Consider the following 26077-nt stretch of genomic DNA (forward strand, 5'->3'; position numbering starts at 1 on the left):
TGTTTGGTGTACTCACTGTGAAGCCTGCTCCTCTGCTGGATCCAACCAACGAAAAGAACCAGCAGAGGAGCAGGCAGCCATATAACAGATCATATTTACAAATATGATCTGCTATCTGGCACTTTGATTGGATTTTTTAAAAATCAGCAACCTGCCAGCCACGATCATTGGCTGGCAGGTTGCTGACTAAATACTTCTGTGCGAAATGCCGGCGCGAACTGCGCATGCGCATAGTCGCGTCATCTCGCGTCTCGCGAGATGACGCGTATATGCGTGACTCTGCGCAGCGCTGCCACCTCCGGACCGCACATCTGCGTTAGGCGGTCCGTAGGTGGTTAATAAAAATATGGAGTCCTTTTCTCTGTACAGAGCTGATAAGCTCTATTAGCAGGATCTGAATTTTAGACTGGCTCCTTATCTCTGCTATAATCAATCAGGGTACACCCTTGTATTTTACACTTCTGGCTGACTTACGCTGGGTTCAGACCTGAGCGGTTTACAGCGCGTTCCTACGCGCTGTAAAACGCTCAACAGGCAAGAACCAATGATTTCCTATGGGAATGGTTCTCACCTGAGTGTATTACAGCGCGTACGATCGCGCTGTAAAACACCTGACGCCCCAAGAAGTACAGGAGCTTCTTTGGGGCGTCTTGTCGTGCGTTCCCGTACATAGACTTCAGCGGAAACACGCGACAATGGGCGTTCGCTTGTCTCTGTATGCGCGATTGCAAACGCCCGTACAATCGCGCATACAGAGCACTCCAGGTCTGAACCCAGCGTCAAGTGTGACGTTTACAACTTGGCGAACTCTGAACAAGTGGCCTGAGAGCCATGCAACACTTTAATTGTGAAAAATAAAGTAAAGAAAGGACCAAGAGGTCTTCTGAAGCGTGAGTAGTATCCTTCTCATCTAACAACAAATATGCAAAAGGTTATACGGCTGAATTGCATATGAAGTCCTTATCTCTGCTCTGACCGTATAAACATTTATTAAAGCTCAGTTCTTATCTTACTGATGATGTGGTTTAAATACGTGTTTATGACCACTCAGTAGTTTAGAGATATGGTTTATTAGATAACCTGCACAAAGTGAAAGTACCAGTCACAAATCTAGAAGGTGTACATAGCCTTTAAATCTCTTATTGTCAAATATAGAAGGCCTTATTTTCCACTAGTAGTGAGAAATTAAGCAGCTGCACATACAACTTATCAGGCCACTGCATGATTAAGGTTCATCAGGCTCTGGATCACAAGATTATTTGCCTCTTTGAATACAACGATTTTCTTAAGATCTGTGCATTGGGGACACAGAAATCTGAATTGATATAAATAAAAGTACATGGAAAGAGTATAATAGTTGTCATAGAACTCCAGGCAGCGACAGGGTTAAAAGGTGATCTGTCCAGTCTTATGAAGTCCTATTTGAGGGCAGCATAAACTACTGACAGCTGCTAATAGCAAAATGCTAGGTTAACTGGGGAGGGGATAAGGGTAGCCACTGTGCATGTTTGTCCAACACTGGATGATGGAGTTTGTGAAACAGCAGGGGGCACTAGCAGAGTGGAAAATGTAATGTACCCAACAATCCAAAAAGCATTTTTATTGCATGAATAATGCAATACTACTTAATTTAAAATGCCTTATCCATTGCACTATAATACTTTTCATGGGATAAGCGACAACAAACCTGATAATTAAATAGAACAGGGAAATTTACATTACCAGAATCAGTTTTGGGCAAAGTGAAGTAAGCAATCCTCTTCTTGTTGAGGCCAAGGTCCCATCGCACCGTTATGTTATCTTGTGTCTAGACAAATTTAACAAGTCACATTTTTCAACTTGTAATGTTGCATTTTAAAATACATTCAGTTTTGCTCTACATATTTAGCCTGTTCGATAAGAGTGCCACTTGAGAGATGTGTAAACATGGCGCCCGCTCGCACGTGCAGCAGGCGCCATGGCTGGCAGATTTCTGCCGTTTCATAGAGATCTGTGGCTAATTACCGTGATAGTCAATAATGCCGATCGCGGTAATTAAATGCTTTAGATGCCGTGACCAAGTGAGGTAACCGCATCTAAATGCACAAAAATCCGGAAGCTTAAGGCCTCTTTCACACGGGCGTCATATTTTTGGCCCGGATAAGAGGCGTGTGCGTTGCGGGAAAATGCGCGATTTTTCTGCGCGAGTGCAAAACATTGTCATGCGTTTTGCACTCGTGTGAGAAAAATCGCGCATGTTTGGTACCCAAACCCGAACTTCTTCACAGAAGTTCGGGCTTGGGATTGATGTTCTGAAGATTGTATTATTTTCCCTTATAACATGGTTATAAGGGAAAATAATAGCATTCTGAATACAGAAGGCATAGTACAATAGGACGGGAAGGGGTTAAAAAATAATAAAAAAATAAAGTTAACTCACCTTCTCCTCTTGATCTCTTAGTTTCCGGTCTCTCTACTTCTTGAATGAGCTGTGGGCTAAATGACCTGTGGTGATGTCAGATCACATGCTCCAATCACATGGTCCATCACCGTGGTGATGGAGCATGTGATTTGACGTCATCAAAGGTCCTTTACCTGTATTTAATGCTCACCATAGGTCCTGCTCAACAAAGGATACAGAAGGAGATGCCGGGCTTCGCGATCAAGTGGACTAAGGTGAGTTAAATTATTATATTTTTTTTAACCCCTCCAGCACTATTATACTATGCATTCTGTATTCAGAATGCTATTATTTTCCCTTATAACCATGTTATAAGGGAAAATAATACAGTGAATAGACTGTCACCTAGCAACCATGCGTGAAAATCGCACCGCATCCGCACTTGGTTGCGGATGCTATGCGATTTTCACGCACCCTATTCACTTCTATGGGGCCTGCGTCGCGTGAAAAATCGCACAATATAGAGCATGCTGCGATTTTCACTCAACGCACAAGTGATGCGTGAAAATCAACGCTCATGTGCACAGCCCCATAGAAATGAATGGATCAGGATTCAGTGCGGGTGCAATACGTTCACCGCACGCATCACACCCGCACGGAAAACTCGCCCGTGTGAAAGAGGCCTAAGGGCTACCTACAGATGCCCCGTGTTGCCAATTGGGTCATTGGCACTTGCGCGGAACACTTTCAGTCTCTCTGATGAGGCAGAAAGTGGTTCATGCTGCAATTTTTATTTTGGCCACCAGATGGCAGGCCAGTATAAGAAATTAGCAAAATTGAGTTTAAATTGCATTTCAAAAATCCCTGATAGATCAAAACTTATAAAAAAATTTATAGGCTCAAAAAAAAAAAAAAAGTTTATATCACCCCCCCCTTTCCGTATAATACCTAAATAATAAATCTAAACCTCATTGGTATCCCCTCGACTGAAAACGCCCATACTATTGAAATAGAAAAAAAAATAAAAAAATTCCAATATGGTGAATGGCGCAATGGAAAAAAGGGTGCAAATGGCCAACTTGCAATTTTTTCATTGCTTCTCTTACCAAAAAATTGTAATAAAATGTGATCAAAAAGTCACGCACACTCCAAAATTGTATCAATAAAAACTACAGAAAATTAGCCTTTAAAACAGCTCAGTAGACATAAGTATAAAAAATGTTATGGGGGGGGTCAGAATATGGTGATTTAAAAATAAAAATGGAAAATAAAAATGATCAAAGTTTACATTTATTTTTACACTATTTAGACATATGGGGCATCGTCGTAATCTTACTGAGCCAGAGAATGAAGGACATGGGTCAGGTTTTTTTTCCCTCCAATTTCACCCCCATTTGGAATTTTACCGCTTCCACTACATTTTAGGCCATAATTAATGGTGGCATTAGAAAGTACAACATTTTTTTTTTTAAGTTATGGCTCAAGGAAAATAGGGAAGAAAAATGAAAACCCAAAAATTTCAGTGTTAAAGAGGTTATAGGGAATAAGCATCTGATCGGCAGGGGTCCAGTTGCTGCAACCCCTAGTCTTCGCAAGGACAAGGGTTCCATCCCACCATATTAATGGAGCAGCAGGTCACGCGTGTCCACCACTGCTCCATTCATTCCCTATAGCCAAGCGCTGTACTATGATATCTCCAGCAGTTCGATAGAGAATGGATGGAGCAGCAGACATACACAACCTACTGCTCAACTCATACGGGGGTACAGGACCGCCATTTTCATAATCTGTGGGGTCCCAGCTATTGGAACTCCACCAGATACTTTTCCCCTATCTTGTGAGCAAAAGACATGTTTCTAACCTGGCAAAACCTGGCTTTCCCATGTTTAGGATATTGATTACCCATCATCCAACTCTCAAAACGCTTCCACAATCAGCTTTTTGAAGGTACCGATTCACATTGGTCTATATGCACTCACAAGAGCCACAGCCCCTTCAAACAGTTGATCGACAGGGTGCAGAGAGAAGGTCCCACATCGATTTGATATTCATGGCCTAGGAAATTAAAGAACTGTGCAAAAAAAAAAAACACCTACCTGAGATTCTTTCAGTTTTTTGTCATAGTCTGCTTCAAGTTTAACAAGAGGCCCAAATATGTTTTGGTACTGATAGGCATCTTCATAACGAAGCAGAACATGTTGAGGTTCCTCATCAACACCAGGCTTTTCCAGATCCTCCAATGTGGCAGAAGGGTTTTCCTAAAAATGTACATATAATTTAAATTACAAGGAATCTCCAGGAACTTTGTGTGTAGACAATTCCTATGTATTCCATAGGGAAAAAGACACAGGGAGTAAGGGCTCCTTTCAGTTGAGCGATATTAAACTAGCCTGTGTTCCGGACGGTAAACAGAGGAGTTCTTTCAAATGGACTGCACACGCACAGTGTCTGTGTTCAGTCAGGAATAAATAAAATTAAAAAAATCGTAGCATTCTGAAATTTTCTTGGTACAAACCAATGCTCCATGCAGAAAATTGCTCTTGTAAATTTTACCCATTGACTACAATGGGTCAGTATCTCAGCTGTCTGTTCTACACGCAGACAGCACCTGGATGGGAGAATCACTCCCCTAAATCAGTATTTAAGAAGCCAGTTTTATTACAATCATCTGAATCCTAGTTTCTAAAGCGTCCTTGCTGTACCTTTGCAATTGCGTGCTATAATTCTGTCACCGAGGCACAGCATTTGTATGGAGCAGGCTGTTGAGCCATGCCCACAACATACAGTGGGTGCCAGCTTTGTTATACAGCTTATCTGCCTGCTGCAGTTGGGATTGGAAGTATCTGAGCAGTTAAAACCTGAACCACTGTACTTAGAATTTACAGTTAGGTTCAGGCAGAATAGGAGATACGGTCTTCCTCTCACTCGACACTGAAAGCTTTTAACAGTGTCAAGTGTAGATACTTGTAGTCCGATGCAGAAAATGGGTTTGGACAGGTTTTTTTCTGTCTTCGGTCCCTTTTTTTTTTTTTACTGAAATCCAGAAGTGAAGAGCTGGAAAGGGTGCCCATTATAATCTTGTTTGCCAGAGTTACTGATGTGTTGTGAGAATATTGGGTTCTATAAGGAATTCCTTATTAATTATCCCTTGACTATATAAGTACTTTCCACTATACAGTGGAAAGTAAGATAAAAAAAAAGTTTCCTAATATACTTTATTAAAAAAATCTGAATGGTAATGTTTTTATAATAAGCCCATGTGGCTGTACGCGACATGGAGGAGCTTTAGAGAAAGCTCATCCATGGCTATATTCTAACTGCACATGCGCTGCTTTTCCTAATAAGAGCAGCACATGCCCAGTCTGCCCCTGCCACTGGTGCGCTCCCTGCTCCCACTGTCTCTACAACCGGCTTATTCCTGTCAGTTTTGGAGCGGGAAGAAAAGTAAGAGCTCGCCAGGGATCCAGAAAAGTGGGAAGCAAATATTTGCCTGCAAGCCCTAATATGACCGTGTGAATGAAAAAGTAAAAAGGATATATCCATCTCTCTCTCTTATGGTTGTTGGAAGGCAGTGAGGGAAAAAAAATGAAGTGGTTTGGCCCTGAAGAAGTTAACAAGATTAAATAAAATAAATAAGACTCACATGCAGTTATAATGCACATTACCTTCCATAACTCTTCCAGTTTGTTTATTTGCTGAGCAGTGATTTGGCGAGCTCTGAGCTGCTCTTGTTCAGAAGGGATCTTCACCAACCAGGAGAGGAAGCAACGGTCCTGAATAAGAGGTTGCCACTGGGAACTGTCCCAGTTAATGTCCTTCAAACTGCTCTGACTTGCACATGGTTGCCTAAGAAAAGAAAATTACCATTAAGGCCGCTTGCACATGAACGTGTTCACACTGTGGCCGTGCTGCGAGCCGCAATGCACGAACACCCCCCCACCATGGGCAGCCGCAGCGGAACCCATTCACTTTAATGGGTCTACGATCAGGCCATTCCGCAAAAAGATAGAACATGTTCTATCTCTTAGCGGAACGGAAGTACAGGACGAAACCCCACTGAAGTACTCTGTAGTGCTACCGTAGTGTTCCACGTCTCTGGATTTATGGACCCATTGAAGTGAAGTGAATGGGTCCGCATCCATGCAAACGCGATCCTCAATACGGCCACGGAGCGCACACATCCGTGTACAATAAGCCTTAACACGAATTGACGGATTGTAGATATAGCAACATGTGTGCCCATGTTCTCTTAGACAAATACATTTTATTTACTAATTTCCCCAATTAAAGTGAATCATTTTTCAAGCAGCTATTTATACCTAAAAAATAAAAAAAATCAAGCAAAACTAAACAGGGCTGAGCTGAAATACCAAGCACAGCCAATGGAGCAGCCCTGCACAAAACTGCAGCTCACCATCTTAATTCTTGTGACTGGTGGGGTGGCTGCTTGCATGAAACAAAGTTAAAATGCAATGCAAGTTGCTTACCAACAAATTTATTGAATAATTTTTACTTTTTCAGTTTCAGTATTTCTATAAAAATGACAAAAGCCCCCACCTGCACAGGAGCACAACGACAGAATCTGCCTTAGCTGGAATGAATCCCAGGAGAAACACATTTCGGCATCCGCAATTGTAGCATTCCAACACAGTCTCGCCAAGTGGTCCATCCTTGTGCAGAGTGACCTCTTTACACTTTGCTCTTACCAAATGATTCACAATGTGGCTGGAAAGTAAAATCAGAAAATAAAATTAAAAAAGATCTCATAACAGGCCCTCACCACAAGTGACATCTGCAGAGACAGTCCGGAGGCGAGGGTACTTTCACACTAGCGCTTTTATTTTCCGGCATCGAGTTCCGCCCCAGGGGCTCAATACCGGAAAAGAACTGATCAGTTTTATCCTAATGCATTCTGAATGGAGAGCAATCGGTTCAGGATGTCTTCAGTTGAGTCTTTATGACTGTTCAGGACGGAGATAATATCGCAGCATGCTACGGTTTTATCTCCAGCCCAAAAGACTAAACACTTGCCTGAATGCTGAATCCGGCATTTTTGCCATAGGAATGTATTAGTATTGGGCATTAAAAATACCGCAATGCCGGATCCATCCTTCCGGTCTGAGCATGCGTAGACCTTTAAAAATGTGAAAAGAAATTGAAACAGATTTGTTTGTTGGTATGACAAACGGAAAGAAAACGTTTTTGCAATGCATTTGTGAGACTGATCCGAATCAGGATCAGTCTACAAATGCTGTCTGTTTGCCGGATCCGGCAGGCAGTTCCGGCGAGGGAACTGCTTGCCGGATCACTCTGCCACAAGTGTAAAAGTACCCTTATTTGCTCTGATGCCAACATAGGAAAAGATTTTCACATGTTTATGGCTTAAAGGGGTATTCTGGTTATTTCATACATACCTGCCAGAGGTGTTACCACGTCCATTGCAGAACCATTTTTTACTTGTGTTGCAGTAGACCACACAAGCTGGATCATGAATGCCACAATAGCTAAAGGAGGAAAAAAAAAAAAAAAAAAAAAATGTTCATCTTGGTTCACAGGATTAAATTAAGATGGTACCTAAAGGCAAATGACTGGCTTAACTAGTGCAATATCGATTACAGGTATGTCATGTATATCAATCCTTTCATAAAAGCAATGTAGTGATAGTGCAGGCTGCTCTATAAGGCCTCTTGCACACAACCGTATGCGCTCCGAGACATACAATCAAGGAGCAGGTCATATGTCCCAGAGTGGCATTGATCACGGGAGTACACAGCATTATAGATTACAATGATGCTGTGCCCCCTGCGGGGCGATTGTCCCGCATTCATATGATCTTAGCCCCGCAGGCGGCCCGACGTCCACAGCATTATTGTAATCTATGATGCGGTGTTCTCCCGCGAGCACGATCAATGCCGCTCCGGGACATATGGCTCGCACATAGACCGTATGTTTCAGAGGTCATGTGCAAGAGGCCTAATGCTGTTAAAAACCAGGAAATCAAATTACCATACACATTGCATAACAATTTTATTTTTTTATAACCAAAGCATGTCCTATGTGGGGTATTTACTTGAATCAGATCTAGGAAAGTTGGAGTACTTTCACACATAAAAACTGCACTGAAGAAAAACGGATGTGTTTTGTCCCTTGATTTTGGATGCATCTGCTTTGCCCCCCCCCCCATTTACAGGTGAAATATGTTAAATGTGTTTCATCTGTAAAAACCTAGAAACTGCAATTGCATCAAAAACTAAGGTAAAAAAAAAAAAAAACAATCCACCTCCAATGGTGTTTTAATTAAACCCCAACCCTTAAGTGTGAATGTACCCTTTAGAAAAAAACAAAAACAAACAATGAATAATTTCATACGGTAAAAGTGGTGTACTAAAAGGAACTGTACCCTTATTACCAGTGATGGCCAGTTCGCATTGTTCGCCCGCAAACACATGCGGGCTGCCATCTTTTCTCACAAGTCTGGCAAGTGCCTGTGTCGTGAGCCGGTCTGAAATCAAATGTGGTCACCGGGAGCAGGCAGTTCCAAGAACAGCCCGATGAATGCCCCCGGTGGCTTTTCTCAGAACTGCCTACTCCCGGTGACCGCATTTGATTTCAGATGGGCTCGCGCACAGGTAAGGGCTTACCTGTGCCTTGCCGGACTTGTGAGAAAAGATGGCAGCCCGCATATGTTCGCGGGCGAACAAGCCATCACTGCTTATTATTACCTTTTGCACGAGTGCACCATTAGCAAGGTTTAGGAATAAAACTGTACATAAATAAGGCTCTATTCATACTACATTCTTGGTCCAACATATGTATGTGTACCAACAGTGGCACAAGGCACAGTTGTAGTGTGAACAGTGGTGAACTCCCAGTGGTGAGGAGCACATTTTACTAACCTGCAGGCATGCACCGGAAGATCCTTTGTATAATATGTGTCTTCTTCATCTTCCTCAAAGTTCAGCTCACCCAGCAGCTGATTTGTTTTCCCAACGCCATCATCCACTGTGCCATTCTGTAGTATACCATCTGGGCCATTAACCTACAAGAAATATGGCAGAAAAAAGGTCTTCTTGTAACTATATACACAAACCTGAACTCAAGCAGTAGACATTTCTCAGATGGGCATTACACACTACTGAAATGGAACCGCAGTTTGTTTATTTTGTATTTTTTTCAGATGTGCAGGGAAAGCGATTTTAGTCATTTTTGTAATCTACCTTTAAATTTCGCAATTTTTGTATTACAAAGCAGTTTCTAAAGTGTTCCCTCTGCTGCCCTTAGCAAATGTCAACCTAGACTTTACTCCTTTTCTGCTGACTGTGGGATCTCCTCAAGATACTAATGCTGCTAGCGTGTTATTCCTTCTTCCCCATGCAGACTATTGTATCCTCTCCTACCTCATTACACTCTGATACGGTCAGTGCAAACACCTATTTGGCCCTGGCCTACTCTCCCCTCCCTATACACAATTCTCTGGCTACAATACTAGGCCTTCCTTGCACTTTGCTCTGCTGCATAGTAGTGACCGGGGAAGTATGGGGAAGAGCCATCGCGAATGCCATCGCTCGGCCCCAAACAGAACCATTGTTTCTGGGTAGCAGAACGATGATTTATGTGAACGCACCAAGAATCCTATTACCCAAAGAATGAATGTTTTGCTCGTTCATCAGGTAATTGGCAGCATCTTTACACTGGCAGATCGGTAAGAGGTGTTCATACAAAACGCAGAAGATCACATATCCAAGTCGCCTATCGGGCATTTTTTTATCAAAACAGGAAAATTATAAAACAGGAAAATTATAATTCGTTATATATAGTATAACTCACCATTTTTTAGTTACCTTGCCCCCCAAAAATATTAAATAAGTGATCAAAAAGTTGTTTATACTCCAAAATGGTACCAATAAAATCTAGTTAGCCCTGCAAGAAACAAGCCCACACAGAGCCCTGTAAGTTATTTTTCCCCAAAGGCATTTTTATAAAATGTAAAAACATAAAAAAATTTGGGTTGATTTATGTGAAAATTAACAGGACAGTTCTTTAACACCTTAAGGACCAGGCCATTTTTTGCAAATCTGACCAGTGTCACTTTATGTGGTGATAACTTTAAAACGCTTTGACTTATCCAGGCCATTCTGAGATTATTTTACTTCATTTTACCAGTGTCGTGAAGTACAAATACATTTTTATTTAAAAAAAAATACCAAAATGTACCAAAAATTTGTAAAAAATAGCAAATTTCAGCTTGCTTAATGCTGTGTTTGCACCGTATGCACCCCCCTCCTGCCATGGAATAAAGTGTACCTTTCTACAATCAGTGAGTGCCGCTCGTTTTGTTTTTCTCCTTCGTTTGAAGATATTTTGCATACTCACTGCTGCTACAGGCTGAGCACCACCATGAGGCATCACTCCTTGGTATTGGCATCCAAAATAACTACCGGTGCGGAGTAGTGCCACTGGTTACTTTCTCTATATTTTGATATGAATCTTTATTTATGTACGTTTTACACAATTTCATTTTTGAAACAAAAGTCATGTTTTAGGGTCTCAAGTTTTTTCAGTTTTTGGGCCATCTTAGGTAGGGTATGATTTTGTGGTGTGTATGACTGATGTACGGTGACCAAAGATAGCTTTTTTTACACTGTTTTTATATATTTTTTACGTTGTTCATCTGAGGGGTTAGGTCATGTGATATTTTTATAGAGCAGGTTCTTACGGATGCGGTGATACCGAATGTTTTTTTTATTTACTTAAGTTTTACACAATACCAGCATTTTTTAAACAAAAAATAAATAAAGATTGTTTAGTGTCTCCATATTCTGAGTCATTGATTTTTTTTGCGATTGGCTTAGGTAGGGACTCATTTTTTGCGGGATGAGGTGACTTACTATTTTTGGGGGCATACGCCTTTTTGATCACTTTATGTTGCACTTTTTGTGATGTAAGGTGACAAATTGGCTTTTTTTTTTACACAGTTTTTATTTTATTTTTTTATGGTATTTATCAGACAGGGTGGAGCATGTGATATATTTATAGAGCCAGTCAAACAGCTGATCGGCAGGGGTCACAGGTGTGGGATCTCCGCCAATCAGAAGATGATGATCTATCCAGAGGATAGATCAGTTTAAGCAAATTGCAGAACCCCTTTAAAAAAACCTGTCCCGTTTATTTTCACATAAATCAACCCAAAAATTGTCTAAAGACTTTTGCGCCCTCAAGTGGTGACCACCAGAATTATAGAAGATGCAGCGGTGGAGTACAGAGGATTGGGACCCAAGAGACCTGGAATAGCTTTATATAAGAGGATGGAATATAGACCGGTTGTTAGATATCCCATATTGTACAAACTCTAATAAACAGCATGCTGCCTGAAGACATGCCACAGGAATTCATCTTTACAGCAAGTACTTTTATTTGTAATAAAGAGAACACACAATAGTTATCTTTCACAAAGAATAAAGCAATCAAGTCTACTGCATGACAGGTACCAATTTATACCTGGATATCCTGGTCAAAGAACCGGTCAGACAACTACCACACTAATATGTACACAGCGTCTCTATAAAACTGTTCAGTGTTACCCTGCTTCTCAAGAATCTCCAGGATATGCAAGTCCATCAGTTGTCTACCTCTAGTAGTACCTTCAAACTCTAAGAAATGTACACTAGCTAGGCATAGTCAATTCTGAGAGGACCTGTCCCCTCTCCTGACATCTCTGTTATAGTAACTACTTGCATTCCCCATGGAAGAACAATTCTGAATCACTTATGACTATGAAGTGCTCTACTAGAAATTATGAGTGAATTGCCACAAATCCTTGTGCAGTCTAATGATCAATCAGTGCTGTCAGTGTCAGACTGTGCAGGGACACCCCCCAACTAAACCCTTACTGCAGACTGCTGGCAATTCATTCATAACTTCTAATAGCAATAACTGACAACTTGAACAACAAATTCAGAAGAATACATTCTTCAGAACTGTTATTATATAGGGAATGCAAACAGTTACTAAAGTGTCAGAAGATGTGACGGGTATTCTTTAACCACTTCAACCCCCCTAGCTAAAACACCCTTAATGACCAGGCCACTTTTTACACTTCTGCACTACACTACTTTCACCGTTTATCGCTCGGTCATGCAACTTACCACCCAAATGAATTTTACCTCCTTTTCTTCTCAATAATAGAGCTTTCATTTGGTGGTATTTCATTGCTGCTGACATTTTTACTTTTTTTGTTAAACGAAATTTAACGATTTTTTGCAAAAAAAAAATGACATTTTTCACTTTCAGTTGTAAAATTTTGCAAAAAAAAAAAAAAAAAACTACATCCATATATACATTTTTCGCTAAATTTATTGTTCTACATGTCTTTGATAAAAAATAAAAAAAATGTTTGGGCAAAAAAAAAATAAAAAAAAATGGTTTGGGTAAAAGTTATAGCGTTTACAAACTATGGTACAAAAAATTTGAATTTCCGCTTTTTGAAGCAGCTCTGACTTTCTGAGCACCGGTCATGTTTCCTGAGGTTCTACAATGCCCAGACAGTAGAAAACCCCCACAAGTGACCCCATTTCGGAAAGTAGACACACAAGCTAGCAGAAAATGATGATGATTATTTTTTTTTCTTACAAAGTCTCATATTCCACTAACTTGTGACAAAAAATAAAAACTTCCATGAACTCGCTATGCCCATCACAAAATACCTAAGGGTGTCTTCTTTCCAAAATGGGGTCACTTGTGGGGTAGTTATACTGCCCTGGCATTTTAGGGGCCCATATGTGCGAGAAGTAGTTTGCAATCAAAATCTGTAAAAGATGACCGGTGAAATCCGAAAGGTGCTCTTTGGAATGTGGGCCCCTTTGCCCACCTAGGCTGCAAAAAAGTGTCACACATCTGGTATGGCCGTACTCAGGAGAAGTTGGGGAATGTTGGGTGTCATTTTACATATACCCATGCTGGGTGAGAGAAATATCTTGGCAAAAGACAACTTTTCCCTTTTTTTTTATACAAAGTTGGCATTTGACCAAGATATTTATCTCACCCAGCATGGGTATATGAAAAATGACACCCCAAAACACATTCCCCAACTTCTCCTGAGTACGGCGATACCACATGTGACACTTTTTTGCAGCCTAGATGCGCAAAGCGGCCCAAATTCCTTTTAGGAGGGCATTTTTAGACATTTGGATCCCAGACTTCTTCTCACGCTTTAGGGCCCCTAAAAAGCCAGGGCAGTATAAATACCCCACATGTGACCCCACTTTGGAAAGAAGACACCCCAAGGTATCCAATGAGGGGCCTGGCGAGTTCATAGAATTTTTATTTTTTTTTGGCATAAGTTAGCGGAAATTGATTTTTTTTTGTTTTTTCGCAAAGTCTCACTTTCCGCTAACTTGGGACAAAAATTTTAATCTTTCATGGACTCAATATGCCCCTCAGCGAATACCTTGGGGTGTCTTCTTTCCAAAATGAGGTCAGTTGTGGGGTGTTTGTACTGCACTGGCATTTGAGGGTCTCCGCAATTACATGTATGGCCAGCATTAGGAGTTTCTGCTATTCTCCTTATATTGAGCATACAGGTAATGAGAGCCTCTCTGAAAGAAAAAAAAAAATGAACGGCACAGATTTCTTCATTCGCATCGATCAATGTGGATGACAAAATCGCTGCCAATAAAAAAATAAAATAAAAAAAAAGGGGAAAGGCGTCTGCCAGGACATAGGAGCTCCGCCCAACAGCCATACCCACTTAGCTTGTATGCCCTGGCAAACCAGATTTCTCCATTCACATCAATCGATGTGGATGAATAAATCATTGCCGGGATTTTTATTTTTTTATATACAAAGTGTTTGCCAAAGCATAGGAACACCGCCACCTCCTCAGCTCATATGCCTCGGCAAACGTAACAGGCCGCAACGCAATAATTTTATTAACTTTTGAACAGAACATATAAACTTTAACTTTTTGAACTGAACATTAACCTTTTTGCTTACTGGCGATTTTATTTATTTTTTTTACCTTTATAGTTTATAGGACAAACCTCTCCTTCCCCATGGGACAATGTGCAAAGCGCAAATCGCCCAAAGATGTGGCGAAGTACATTATGCACTTTATCCCAGGTGAAAGGAGAGGTTTGCAGCAGCTGTATGTAAATGGTCCCTAATAGTCCTGTGTGCCTGTCCTGGTGAGATGTGATCCCTATGCTAGGTGTACCTGTGTGTGGTACTTCCGGAAACACTCCCCTAAGCATAGGGCAGGGTGGTCAGGACAGAAATAGCGGGTGTCACGCCTTATTCCACTCCTGCTACAGACACGACATCTTTTTCGGGGTGACGGTTGGGTTGAGGTACTGGCAACGACATTGGGGAAATGTTGCTCGTGTAGACGGCTAACTACACTGGTGGATGGGGCCACGGAACCTCCTGGGTACAGGAGGTTCGCGATGATCTCTTCCTGAAATTTGAGGAAGGATCCAGTTCGCCCAGCCTTACTGTAGAGAACAAAACTATTATACAGAGCCAATTGAATCAAATATACAGACACCTTCTTATACCAGCGTCTGGTTCTGCGGGACACTAAATACGGAGCCAACATCTGGTCATTGAAGTCCACCCCTCCAATGTGAAGGTTATAGTTGTGGACTGAGGGGCTTTTCAATGACACGGGTTGCTCGCTCAATTTGGATTGTCGTGTCTGCGTGAATGGAGGAAAGCATGTAAACGTCGCGCTTGTCTCTCCATTTCACCGCGAGCAGTTCTTGGTTACACAAGGCAGCCCTCTCCCCCCTTGCAAGACGGGTGGTAACGAGCCGTTGGGGGAAGCCCGCGCGACTAGTTCGCGTGGTGCCACAGCAGCCAATCTGTTCTAGAAACAAATGCCTGAAGGGGGCCACATTGTGTAGAAATTGTCCACAAAGATGGTACCCCTTGCCGAATAAGGGTGACACCAAGTCCCAGACTGTCTTTCCCACTGCTCCCCAGGTAGTCAGGGCAACCGACCGGCTCCAGGGTCTGATCTTTACCCTCAGACACAAAATTTGTGGGTATAGCCTGTGGCCCTTTCACAGAGCTTATACAATTTGACCCCATACCGGGCACGCTTGCTTGGGATGTATTGTTTGAAGCCAAGGCGCCCGGTAAAATGTATTAGGGACTCGTCTATGCAGATGTTTTGCTCTGGGGTATACAAATCTGCAAATTTCTGGTTGAAATGGACTATGAGGGGCCAAATTTTGTGGAGCCGGTCAAAAGCTGGGTGGCCTCTGGGACGGGAGGTGGTGTTGTCGCTAAAGTGCAGGAAACGCAGGATGGTCTCAAATCGTGTCCTGGACATAGCAGCAGAGAACATGGGCATGTGATGAATTGGGTTCGTGGACCAATATGACCGCAATTCATGCTTTTTAGTTAGACCCATGTTGAGGAGAAGGCCCAGAAATTTCGGAAACTTGGACTGGTTTCCACCGTAAAGGCTGGGCATAAAAGCTTCCTGGGTTGGCGGTTATAAATTGTGTGGCATACCGATTTGTTTCTGCCACAACTAAGTCTAAGAGCTCCGCAGTCAAGAACAGCTCAAAAAATCCCAGGGCCGAACCGATCTGAGCTGTCTCAACCCGAACTCCAGACTGGGCGGTGAAAGGGGGAACTACAGGTGCGGCTGAAGTTGGGGACTGCCAATCAGGGTTTGCCAGCACCTCAGGGATTCTAGGGGCTCTACGGGACCGTCTTTGCGGTGGCTGCGACGGGGTAACTACTGCACGTGCCACCTTCAACTGCCCTTCTGGTGCTCGCCACTTCACCATGTTGTACGGCAGTGCTGGTACTAGGTTCAGGATGGGCTGCGCTGCTGGTGTATGCCTCACCACGTAATCTGACAGCGCCAGCCCCACTCTGCTGCCCTTGAAGCGGATCCTGCACAACCTGTGGTCTAGCGACACGGGGCCGGGTACGCCTGGTGCTATCAGGGACCTCAACCGCCTCGTCCGAACTTTGGGTCAGAGTGCCACTGCTTTCTACAGGCTCATATTCTGACCCGCTAGATTCATCAGATGAGGGTTCCCATTCCTCATCCGACTGGGTCAGAAGCCTGTAGGCCTCTTCAGAAGAATACCCCTGTTTGACATTTGGGCAACTAAATTTAGGGGTATTCCCTGAGACTACCCAAGAAAAAAAGCAACCCTGTCTTACAAATGGGAGGCTAGCGAAGTACCGGAGGCCGCTGCGGTTGATAAAAAAATATCAAAACAGATTTTTTTTATCCCCACAGCGCGTGTAAAGTGAATGTGCAGTGATCAAAAAAATATATATTTGTTGTCACTGCGGTGGGGCGGGCGTGGGCGAACGCACGTGTGGGCGACCGATCAGGCCTGATCGGGCAAACACTGCGTTTTGGGTGGAGGGCGAGCTAAGGTGACACTAATACAATTATAGATCTGACTGTGATCAGTTTTGATCACTTACAGATACTATAAAAGTACAAATGCTGATTAGCGATACGCTAATCAGCGAATCAGTGACTGCGGTGCGGTGGGCGCTAAACAATCGCTAAACTACCTAACCAAGGGGCCTAAACTATCCTAAACCTAACAGTCAATACCAGTGAAAAAAAAAGTGACAGTTTACACTGATCACTTTTTTTCCCTTTCACTAGGTGATTGACAGGGGGTGATCAAGGGGTTAAATGGGGTGATGGAGGGTGATCTGGGGGCTAAGTGAAGTGTTGGTGGGTACTCACAGTGATGCCTGCTCCTCTGCTGGGACCAACCGACGAAAAGGACCAGCAGAGGAGCAGGGAAGCCATTTAACACATCATATTTACTAATATGATGTGTTAGCTGGCTTCTGATTAGATTTTTTTTAAAACAGCAACGATCATTGGCTGGCAGGTTGCTGACGAAATACTCCTTTAACTTTTGCCGGCCCGCGATGCGCATGCGCGGGCCAGCTCTGACCGAAATCTCGCGTCTCGCGAGATGACGCACGGATGCGTCCAGGAGGAATGAATCAACCACCTTCCGGACGCATCCGTGCGTTAGGCGGTCCGGAGGTGGTTAAAGAGCATCTGTCAGGGTGATCACCCCTATGAAACTAGGCATATTGCCTGGTAGAATTGACCATGCTGATTAAATGGCTAACTTTTTTATTTCTAGGTTGAACTGCTACTAAGATATCTTTATTTATAAGCAAATTAGTTATTTTGAGCAAGGGACTGGCCATAGCCCTTGGAGGCCCATTACTGCTACACCCCAGTACACTTTAACAAGGCCCAACATCTCATCTAGCCTTACCTTCTCGTGCCTGCACTCTGGCTCAAAAATAGTCATTGATGTTCCACTGTTATTACGGTGTACCGAGTCTTTGGAGTCGGTGCGTTTCAGCAAAATCGTGCATTCCACTAGATATCAATTTAATCACTGAATAAGGGCTCCATGCCTGTGCTGCATACCACAAATAGCAGTCCACAATATACGGCCACTGACTGTGTGCACCTTAAACGGATCAGCGATCCGCAATATACAGCGGAAGACAGGACATGTCCTATCTTTTGAGAAGCAGAAGCATGGATCCAAAACCCCACGCAAGAGCTTCATAGTGTTTCCGTGGGCTTCTGATCCGTGCCTCTTCTCCGCAAAATATAGGACATGTCCTATCTTTAGCTGTATCTTGTGACTTATGGACACATTCAAGCCAAGTAGTGCCCATGGCCAGTGCCTGTATATTGCAGACCCGTCATTTGAGGTCTGCAATACGGGCACAGAACCCTTACGTTCGTTGAATAAGCCCTAAGGTGGATGTGCCAATCAAGGCGATGCCCTAAGGTGGATGTGCCAATCAAGGCGATGAAATCTGGGCGACAAGGAGGGCAGTCACAAAACACTGGCAGAAGAGAACCTTGCATTCTCTTTTCTCATTGTAAGCTCTTGTGGGTTTTCAATAGGAGCTCCTATGGATAGAAAATCAGCATCTGATCAGCGGGGGTCCAACACCCGGTGCCCCCGCCAATCAGCTGTTTGAGAAGGCAGCGGCGCTCACAGTACTGCCACAGCCTTCTCACCGTTTCCTGCAGGACCAGTGACGTCACGACTATCGCTGGCCTGGACGTGGCTCAGCCCCATTCACTTCAATGAATGGCCAGTGATAATAGTCGTGACGTCACTGGCCTATGGGAAACAGCAAGAAGGCTGCAACGCTACTGTGAGCGCTGCTGCCTTCTCAAACACCTGATCGGTAAGGTTCTGAAGGATGGATCATCAGTAAGGAAAAGGTTTAGAACCCCCGTTAAATTGGGAAGAAAGGGGTTTTGACATCCATGAATGCCACAACGCTGCCACAGAATAGCCACGGTCTCCATAGTCCATGGCTTGGCCTCAAATCTGAGGTAAGGTAGGAAGAGCTTCATCTGTGATAAAACCAGTCAGTGCTGCGGCAACAACACAAGAAAAAAGGTGGTGTGAACTGCGACATTTGCTTCTACGGGCCTGTGTGTTAGATGTGGTGCACGCAGATAACACGGGCAAATAATCCAGTTGTGTGAATAGGCCCATACTCTTTACATGTGCAATGGTCCTGGGACACAAAAGCTTACATTTACTACTCTGTATGGGACTCTGAGTTGCCCAAAAAGAGGGTGTTCCTTGGCTAGAAAGGGGGAGTTGGCCATGAAGTGATTTATTTTTAAATTAAAACACCTTATGTAAAAATCTGAAAGTAAGACAAGTAAAGGTTACAAAGACTAGAGATGTGCCACACATACTATGCAACACGAGCCCCTGTGATAATTGTGCGCATTTTAAATGTCGCCTATATTTTTTTCTAAAGTGACAATATCCTTTTTATATGCATGTACTTTTATACATATTTTTTTCTATTTCCTGAATATGATTATGAGGACGGTAACCACCATAGGCCATAGACAATAGGGAATGATGGATCCTATGTTCTCTGGTGATCTCTCTCATTGTAATCATGCATGTAATGATAATGAGATGACACCGTAACTGATCTGTGCAGACCGGGAATCAGCAGCCTCCAGCTCTGGTGAAACTATAAATGCCAGCCTGCACACTTGCTTTGCTGTTCTCAGAAATACCATAAAAGTGATCGGAACACGCTGGGAGTTGTAGTTTAACCCCAGCTTAAGTGCCAGAAGTTGGCAACTCAAAGTACAGATGAATAAGTGGCGCCTACTATTAGGCTTCATGTTCAGGGCAAATATTATTAGGCTTAGTGGTCCATATTCCAGGCAATGCATTGATAGATGGATTTTAGGGTTTGCCACATTTTTTAATCTTGACAAAAATGTGGCATGTGCAGTGGCAGACAGTATAGTGCATATTCTCAATGTCTCAGGTTTCATACTACCCTCCGTGTTCCCCCAGACATTAATTTGGTTCTGGAGCTTCTTTTATCACAATAAACACTTTCTGGTGTTTTCTGTACACAGTGGGGGTCATTTATCAAAGACAGAAATTTTACACTGGTCTTTGCTAACCTTAGCACTGCCGGAGGATGCCATAAATTAGGTGGATGGAGTAGATTTCAAGCGTTATTTATGCCAGTTTTCTGTGTAGATGAATTTGTTGGTTCTAATGGCCCAGCCCCACCATGCCAACACCCCTCCCTAGCGTGGTGGGCTGTGGGAAAATTCCATGTGCAACAAAATTATGTCGAACAGGCATTAGAAAGTCTCAAAATGGAGTCTTGAAACTTTTTTTCTACACCTAAAACTGGATTAAGGACTGTTTGTAAACTACCTCTAGTGTCTTACCATTACTTGCTTAGGCTACTTTCACACACGTGTTTTGTGCGGATCCGTTCAGATAATACAACGTCTGCATCCGTTCAGAACGGATCCGTTTGTATTATCTTTAACATAGCCAAGACGGATCCGTCTCGAACACCTTTGAAAGTCAATAAAGGATGGATGCGTTTTCTATTGTGTCATAGAAAATGGATCCGTCACCATTGACTTACATTGTGTGTCAGAACGGATCCGTTTGGCTCAGTTTCATCTGCAAGCAGCGTTTTGGTGTCCGCCTCCAGAGCAGAATGGAGACAGAGCAGAGGCAAACTGATGCATTCTGATCGGATCCGCATCCATTCAGAATGCATTAGGGACAAACTGATCAATTTTGGACCGATTGTGAGAGCCCTCAATGAATCTCACAAACGGAAAGCCAAAACGCCAGTGTGAAAGTAGCCTTAAAAGGGAACCCGTCACCAGGATCTAGCAACCCATGTCCTCAGCTCTATACCCAAAATCCAGGTGACAGGTTCCCTTTAACTGTATAATTAACGCAATGAAGTACTACAGGGCTGTCCTACTGAAGTGAATGGGACGTTGTGCTCCCACAAACCAGTAGTAAAATGCACGGAGCGGGCGCCTGAGCTGGTGCACATAATGGAGAACACTCAGAGGAACCCTCTCTGCATTTTACTTCTGGTTTGTAGGAGCATAGCATCAGTGTGCAAACAAGCATGGAGAGAAAAATGACATTACTGCGTCACTTACACTATACACCACCTACTCTAGTTTGGGGGAGGGGGGTGTTTTGGAGCTGACAGATTCAGATGAAATACACAATGGTAGTTCTGACGGAGCGTCAAACACAGTTGTGAACCATGTACAACCATGACCATAAACTGCATGCAATCTGTGGCCGAGTGATGTGGTCCAAACTTTATCACTTCAGAACAGAAGACATTTCATTATTTTATCCCTTAGGCTGGATTTACATGCCGCTGTATATGTTGCATGGTCACTTACCAGGTCAAAAGGTCAAAATAATGCTTGTACTGGCAATGTTAGTCTTTGCAGAATGTATCATATTTCTAAAATAAATAAAAATAAAAGGGGGGGGGGGGATTTTGCTCTTGAAAATGGGAGATCTATACCCGTCTCCGTATTCCGTCCCTAGATATATATATCCAGATGGATGGATACCGTCTGCTGGATCTACTCTTCTAACCACTCATGCATAGAATATACAATCTACACCTCCATAAACACGTACAAGCCACAGGACTACCTACAACAGACTACAAATACCTACATGGGGTCATTTATCAAACTGGTGTACAGTAGAACTGGCCTGGTTGCTATGGGCAACTAAGTCAGTTCTACTTTACACCGGTTTGATAAATGCCCCAATTAAAGAGGTTATCCAATTTCTCCAAAATCCCCCATATGTGCCGGGCCCTTCACCGGTAATATACTTACTGCGCTTCTGATGTTGTTTCTCCTTGCACACGAATGAAAACATCCAGTGTCGGGAGGGGGTAAAACAGCCAATGGCAGGCGAGGACGGGATTAAGCCTTCCTAGCATTGAGTGCGACGCTATGGAGGCTCGTCCCCCGTCTGCCATTGGCTGCTTCCCCCCGCCATCGGATATTTTCATCCGTCTGCAGGGAGAAACGGCAGCGGCATACTGCTGGCACTCGATAAGGACAATAGTAAAGCTCGTTACATGTGAACAATGGTAGGTGGCAGTTACCAAGGAGGCTGCAGCAGACAGGTCCAGCAGCTTACTTGCATAGACCAAAGGACATATGTATGACCTATCCTCAATATCCGATTTGTGGGGGTCTGATTGCAAGCACCCATGACAATCAGCTGTTTGAAGAAACCAGTGCGGTGTAGCGAATGCTGTGGCCTCCTCTTAGATTACCATGCACAGCACCATACATTGCATAGTAGCTGTGCTTAGGTCCAGGAAGAGGGCGCATTGCGTGGCCTCCTCAAGTAGTTTATCAGCGGGAGCGCTAGGAGTCAGACCCCACCGATCTGATATTTAAGACCCATGTCTAGGGGTCAGTGTAAAGCATAGACAACATGGATGCCATCTCACGTTGCTAGAAGACAGTCTGAAAATTACATTTTCAGCTGAGCCGTGTCAGCGGAATACAGATGACACATGGAGGGGGGAAAAAAAACAAAAAAAAAAAACAGACATGTATGTCATCACAGACACAGAGGCTTCGGACAACTATGACCGACACCAATCAGCAGAGTTGGCTACGTACGCCAGTCACCCTTCATTGAAGGCTCTGGGTGATACAGAAACATTATCCTGACAACTTGTAATTTCAGATTTTAAATGCTTTTTCTTGGAACATTCCGCACTTTAACCCCTTTAATGACCAGCTAATTTTTTTCTGGTTTGTGAGCACATTAGGAATGAGCAATTGGATTTTATGTGGTACCTTGGAACCAGAGTTTGGGAAATGTTTTTTTACAGTACAAGTTAATTTATGAAGTTATTGCAAAGCAATAACTTCGGCTAATCTGAGCCAATACATTCTATTACTGTACAGAGCTCCTGCTCCGTACAGTAATAGAACAAAGTTTTCTGCAAAGTCGATTCGCTCTTCCCTAATTCTAGTGAATCTATTTATCTCATCAGCAAAAGTTCTTCACCTGCAACACTACCCTGCTTCCGGAGCAGTGACTGAGCATGTGCCTCTACACTTCCAGGTAGTGGCGCATGAACACCCGCTGCTCCAGAAACCGAGGCAGAGAATCTGCGCTTGTACTGCAATTAACTGCTTTAATGGTTGGTCATGTGGCCTCAGAGGAGCGGAGCAGATGGCGCCTACACTTTATTCACAATGGCACTTCCATATAACCATCTATGAGTTAAAGGAGTGGTCGAGTAATTGTACCCGATCTGGATTACATGCAGAAAACCTGCAAAGTGAATGAGATTCACCAAAACTTATGTACAAATTGTGTATATAAGCATGTGGAAGTTGACCTGTAGTGTGGATTTTAAAATGCGCAGCGTCAGCTGCTTGTGAGATTCGCACCTCATGTAGTGGGGTTTTCTCCACAGATTTCAATCCGGTAGTTAAACACAACAAGCAGCGCAGACTTATGTGCCATTGTTGAGTTTTTGATGTGGTTTTTATACGGATTTTCAGCATACAAATTTGCATCATGTGCAGGTAGCGTTGGCATGTCACCAGACGAAGGTGGCTCATATCAGTGGACTTTCAATATTAATTACTCAGCTCTGGAACCGATTACTCAGTGGTTTCAACATAAATGGTCGTCCTAGAACCAATATTGCAACTTGAGGGAGCACTGTCATTCATTTCCTCCACTCTGACTGCAGCTGTACTGTACGGACAGCATAAGGCTACTTTCACACTAGCGTTATTCTTTTCCGGCAGCGAGTTCCATCCTAGGGGCTCTATACCGGAAAAGAACTGATCAGTTTTATCCCCATGCATTCAGAATGGAGAGTAATCCGTTCAGGATGCATCAGGATGTCTGCAGTTCAGTCTTTTTGACTGATCAGGACGGATATAATACCGCAGCATGCTACGGTTTTATCTCTGTCCAAAATTCCGGAACACTTGCTGGAATGCCGGATCCAGCATTAATTTACATTGAAGTGTATTAGTGACGGATCCAGCAAATTTTTTTTATACCGGATCCATTTTTCCAGATGACACTGTAGAGACGGATCCAGCATTTCAATGCATTTGTCAGACTGATCCACCTGACAAATGCTATCCGTTTGCATACGTTTTGCTGGATCCGGCAGGCAGTTCAGTCGCCGGAACTGCCTGCCGGAATCCTCTGCCGCAAGTGTAAAAGAAACCTTATGCAGACACAGTTCAGTAGATCTGAGGTCAGGCAGGAACAGGCAGCATTATAAATCATCAGCTCGGGAAATACGGCTCTCTACAGAACTCATCCGATAAATGCGGCACTTCTGTCCGCTCCTATGATGTGTCAGGAGGCGTTTCAGCAATAATCCATTTTAGGCCTCTTTCACACTTGCGTTGTCCGGATCCGGCGTGTACTCCACTTGCCGGAATTACACGCCGGATCAGGAAAAACGCAAGTGTACTGAAAGCATTTGAAAACTGATCCGTCTTCAAAATGCTTTCAGTGTTACTATGGCACCCAGGACGCTATTAAAGTCCTGGTTGCCATAGTAGGAGCGGGGGAGCGGTATACTTACAGTCCGTGCGGCTCCCGGGGCGCTCCAGAGTGACGTCAGAGCACCCCATGCGCATGGATGACGTGCCATGTGATCATGTCATCCATGCGCATGGGGTGCCCTGACGTCACTGTGGATCGCCCCGGGAGCCGCACGGACGGTAAGTATGCTGCTCCCCACTACACTTTACCATGGCTGCCAGGACTTAAGCGTCCCGGCAGCCATGGTAACCATTCAGAAAAAGCTAAACGTTGTATCCGGCAATGCGCCGAAACGACGTTTAGCTTAATGCCTTTCAATGGGCATTAATTCCAGATCCGGCCTTGAGGCAAGTCTTCAGGATTTTTGGCCGGAGCAAAAAACGCAGCATGCTGCGGTATTTTCTCCGGCCAAAAAACGTTCCTGAACGGATTTCTCTCCATTCAGAATGCATTAGGATAATCCTGATCAGGATTCTTCCGGCATAGAGCCCCGACGACGGAACTCTATGCCGGAAGACAAGAACGCAGGTGTGAAAGAGCCCTTAGTAGGTAGACCGGTGTATTATGTACTCTACCTAGTAAAATAAGATACAAAGTTGACAAATCCTATTAACCCCTTCTACTCCGGGCCAGTTTTCACATTCCTGCCCAGGCCATTTTTTTTGCAAATCCAACATATGTCAATGTAGTAATAGCTCTAGAACACTTACTTATCCAAGCCATTCCGAGACTGTTTTCTCGTGACACATTGTACTTCATGATAGTGGTAAATTTGAGTCAATAGATTTCATATTTATGAAAAAAAAATCCCTAAATTTACAAAAAATTAGCAATTTTCTAAATTTACATTTCTCTGCTTTTAAAACAGAAAGTGATACCTCATAAAATAGCTATTACTTTACATTTCTCATATGTGTAATTTATGTTTGGATAATTTTGGAAATGACATTTTATTTTTGGGGGGACGTTAGAAGGCTTAGAAGCAAATCAAACATTTTAAGGAAATTTCCAAAACCCAGTTTAAGGACCAGTTCAGGTCTGAAGTCACTTTGTGGGGCTTACATAGTGGATACCCCCATAAATGACCCCATTGTAGAAACTACACCCCTCAAGTTACTCAAAACTGATTTAAAAAAAAACTGTTAACCCTTTAGGTGTTCCACAAGAATTAAAGGAAAATGGAGGTGAAATTTCAAAATTTCACTTTTTTGGCAGATTTTCCATTTTAATCCATTTTTTTCCTTTAACACATTGAGGGTTAACAGCCAAACAAAACCTAACATCTATTACCCTGATTCTGAGGTTTACAGAAACAACCCACATGTGGCCGTAAACTGCTGTACAGGCGCACGGCAGGGCGCAGAAGGAAAGGAATGCCATATATGGTTTTTGGAAGGCAGATTTTGCTGGACTAGTTTTTTAACACCATGTCCCATTTGAAGCCCCCCTGATGGACCCCTACAGTAGAAACTGCCAAAAGTGACCCCATTTTGGAAACTACAGGATAAGGCTACTTTCACACTTGCGTTCAGGGTTCCGCTTGCGAGTTCCATTTGAAGGCTCTCACAAGCGGCCCCGAACGGATGCGTCCTGCCCCAATGCATTCTGAGTGGACGCGGATCCGCTCAGAATGCATCAGTATGGTTCCGTTTGGCCTCCGTTCCGCTCAGCAGGCGGACACCTGAACACTGCTTGCAGCGTTTTCGTGTCCGCCTGGCCGTGCGGAGCCAAACAGATCCGTCCAGACTTACAATGTAAGTCAATGGGGGCG

At 43.4% G+C, this 26077-nt stretch overlaps 1 protein-coding gene across 2 annotated transcripts in view; it reads right to left on the bottom strand.

Annotated features, from left to right (window-relative positions):
• Positions 1-26077, bottom strand: part of UPF1 (UPF1 RNA helicase and ATPase) — a 103943-nt gene that overhangs the window by 73012 nt on the left and 4854 nt on the right. For both annotated transcript variants that reach the window (XM_044268861.1, XM_044268851.1), the window contains exons 2-7: positions 9277-9419; positions 7795-7884; positions 6938-7105; positions 6046-6226; positions 4477-4638; positions 1723-1807 (exon numbers count right to left, since the gene is read on the bottom strand). In XM_044268861.1, coding sequence (XP_044124796.1) covers positions 1723-1807; positions 4477-4638; positions 6046-6226; positions 6938-7105; positions 7795-7884; positions 9277-9419 — 829 coding nt within the window. The remainder of the gene's footprint in view (positions 1-1722; positions 1808-4476; positions 4639-6045; positions 6227-6937; positions 7106-7794; positions 7885-9276; positions 9420-26077) is intronic.

This window comes from Bufo gargarizans, chromosome 1, assembly GCF_014858855.1.
Source record: "Bufo gargarizans isolate SCDJY-AF-19 chromosome 1, ASM1485885v1, whole genome shotgun sequence".
Lineage (NCBI taxonomy): Eukaryota > Metazoa > Chordata > Amphibia > Anura > Bufonidae > Bufo > Bufo gargarizans.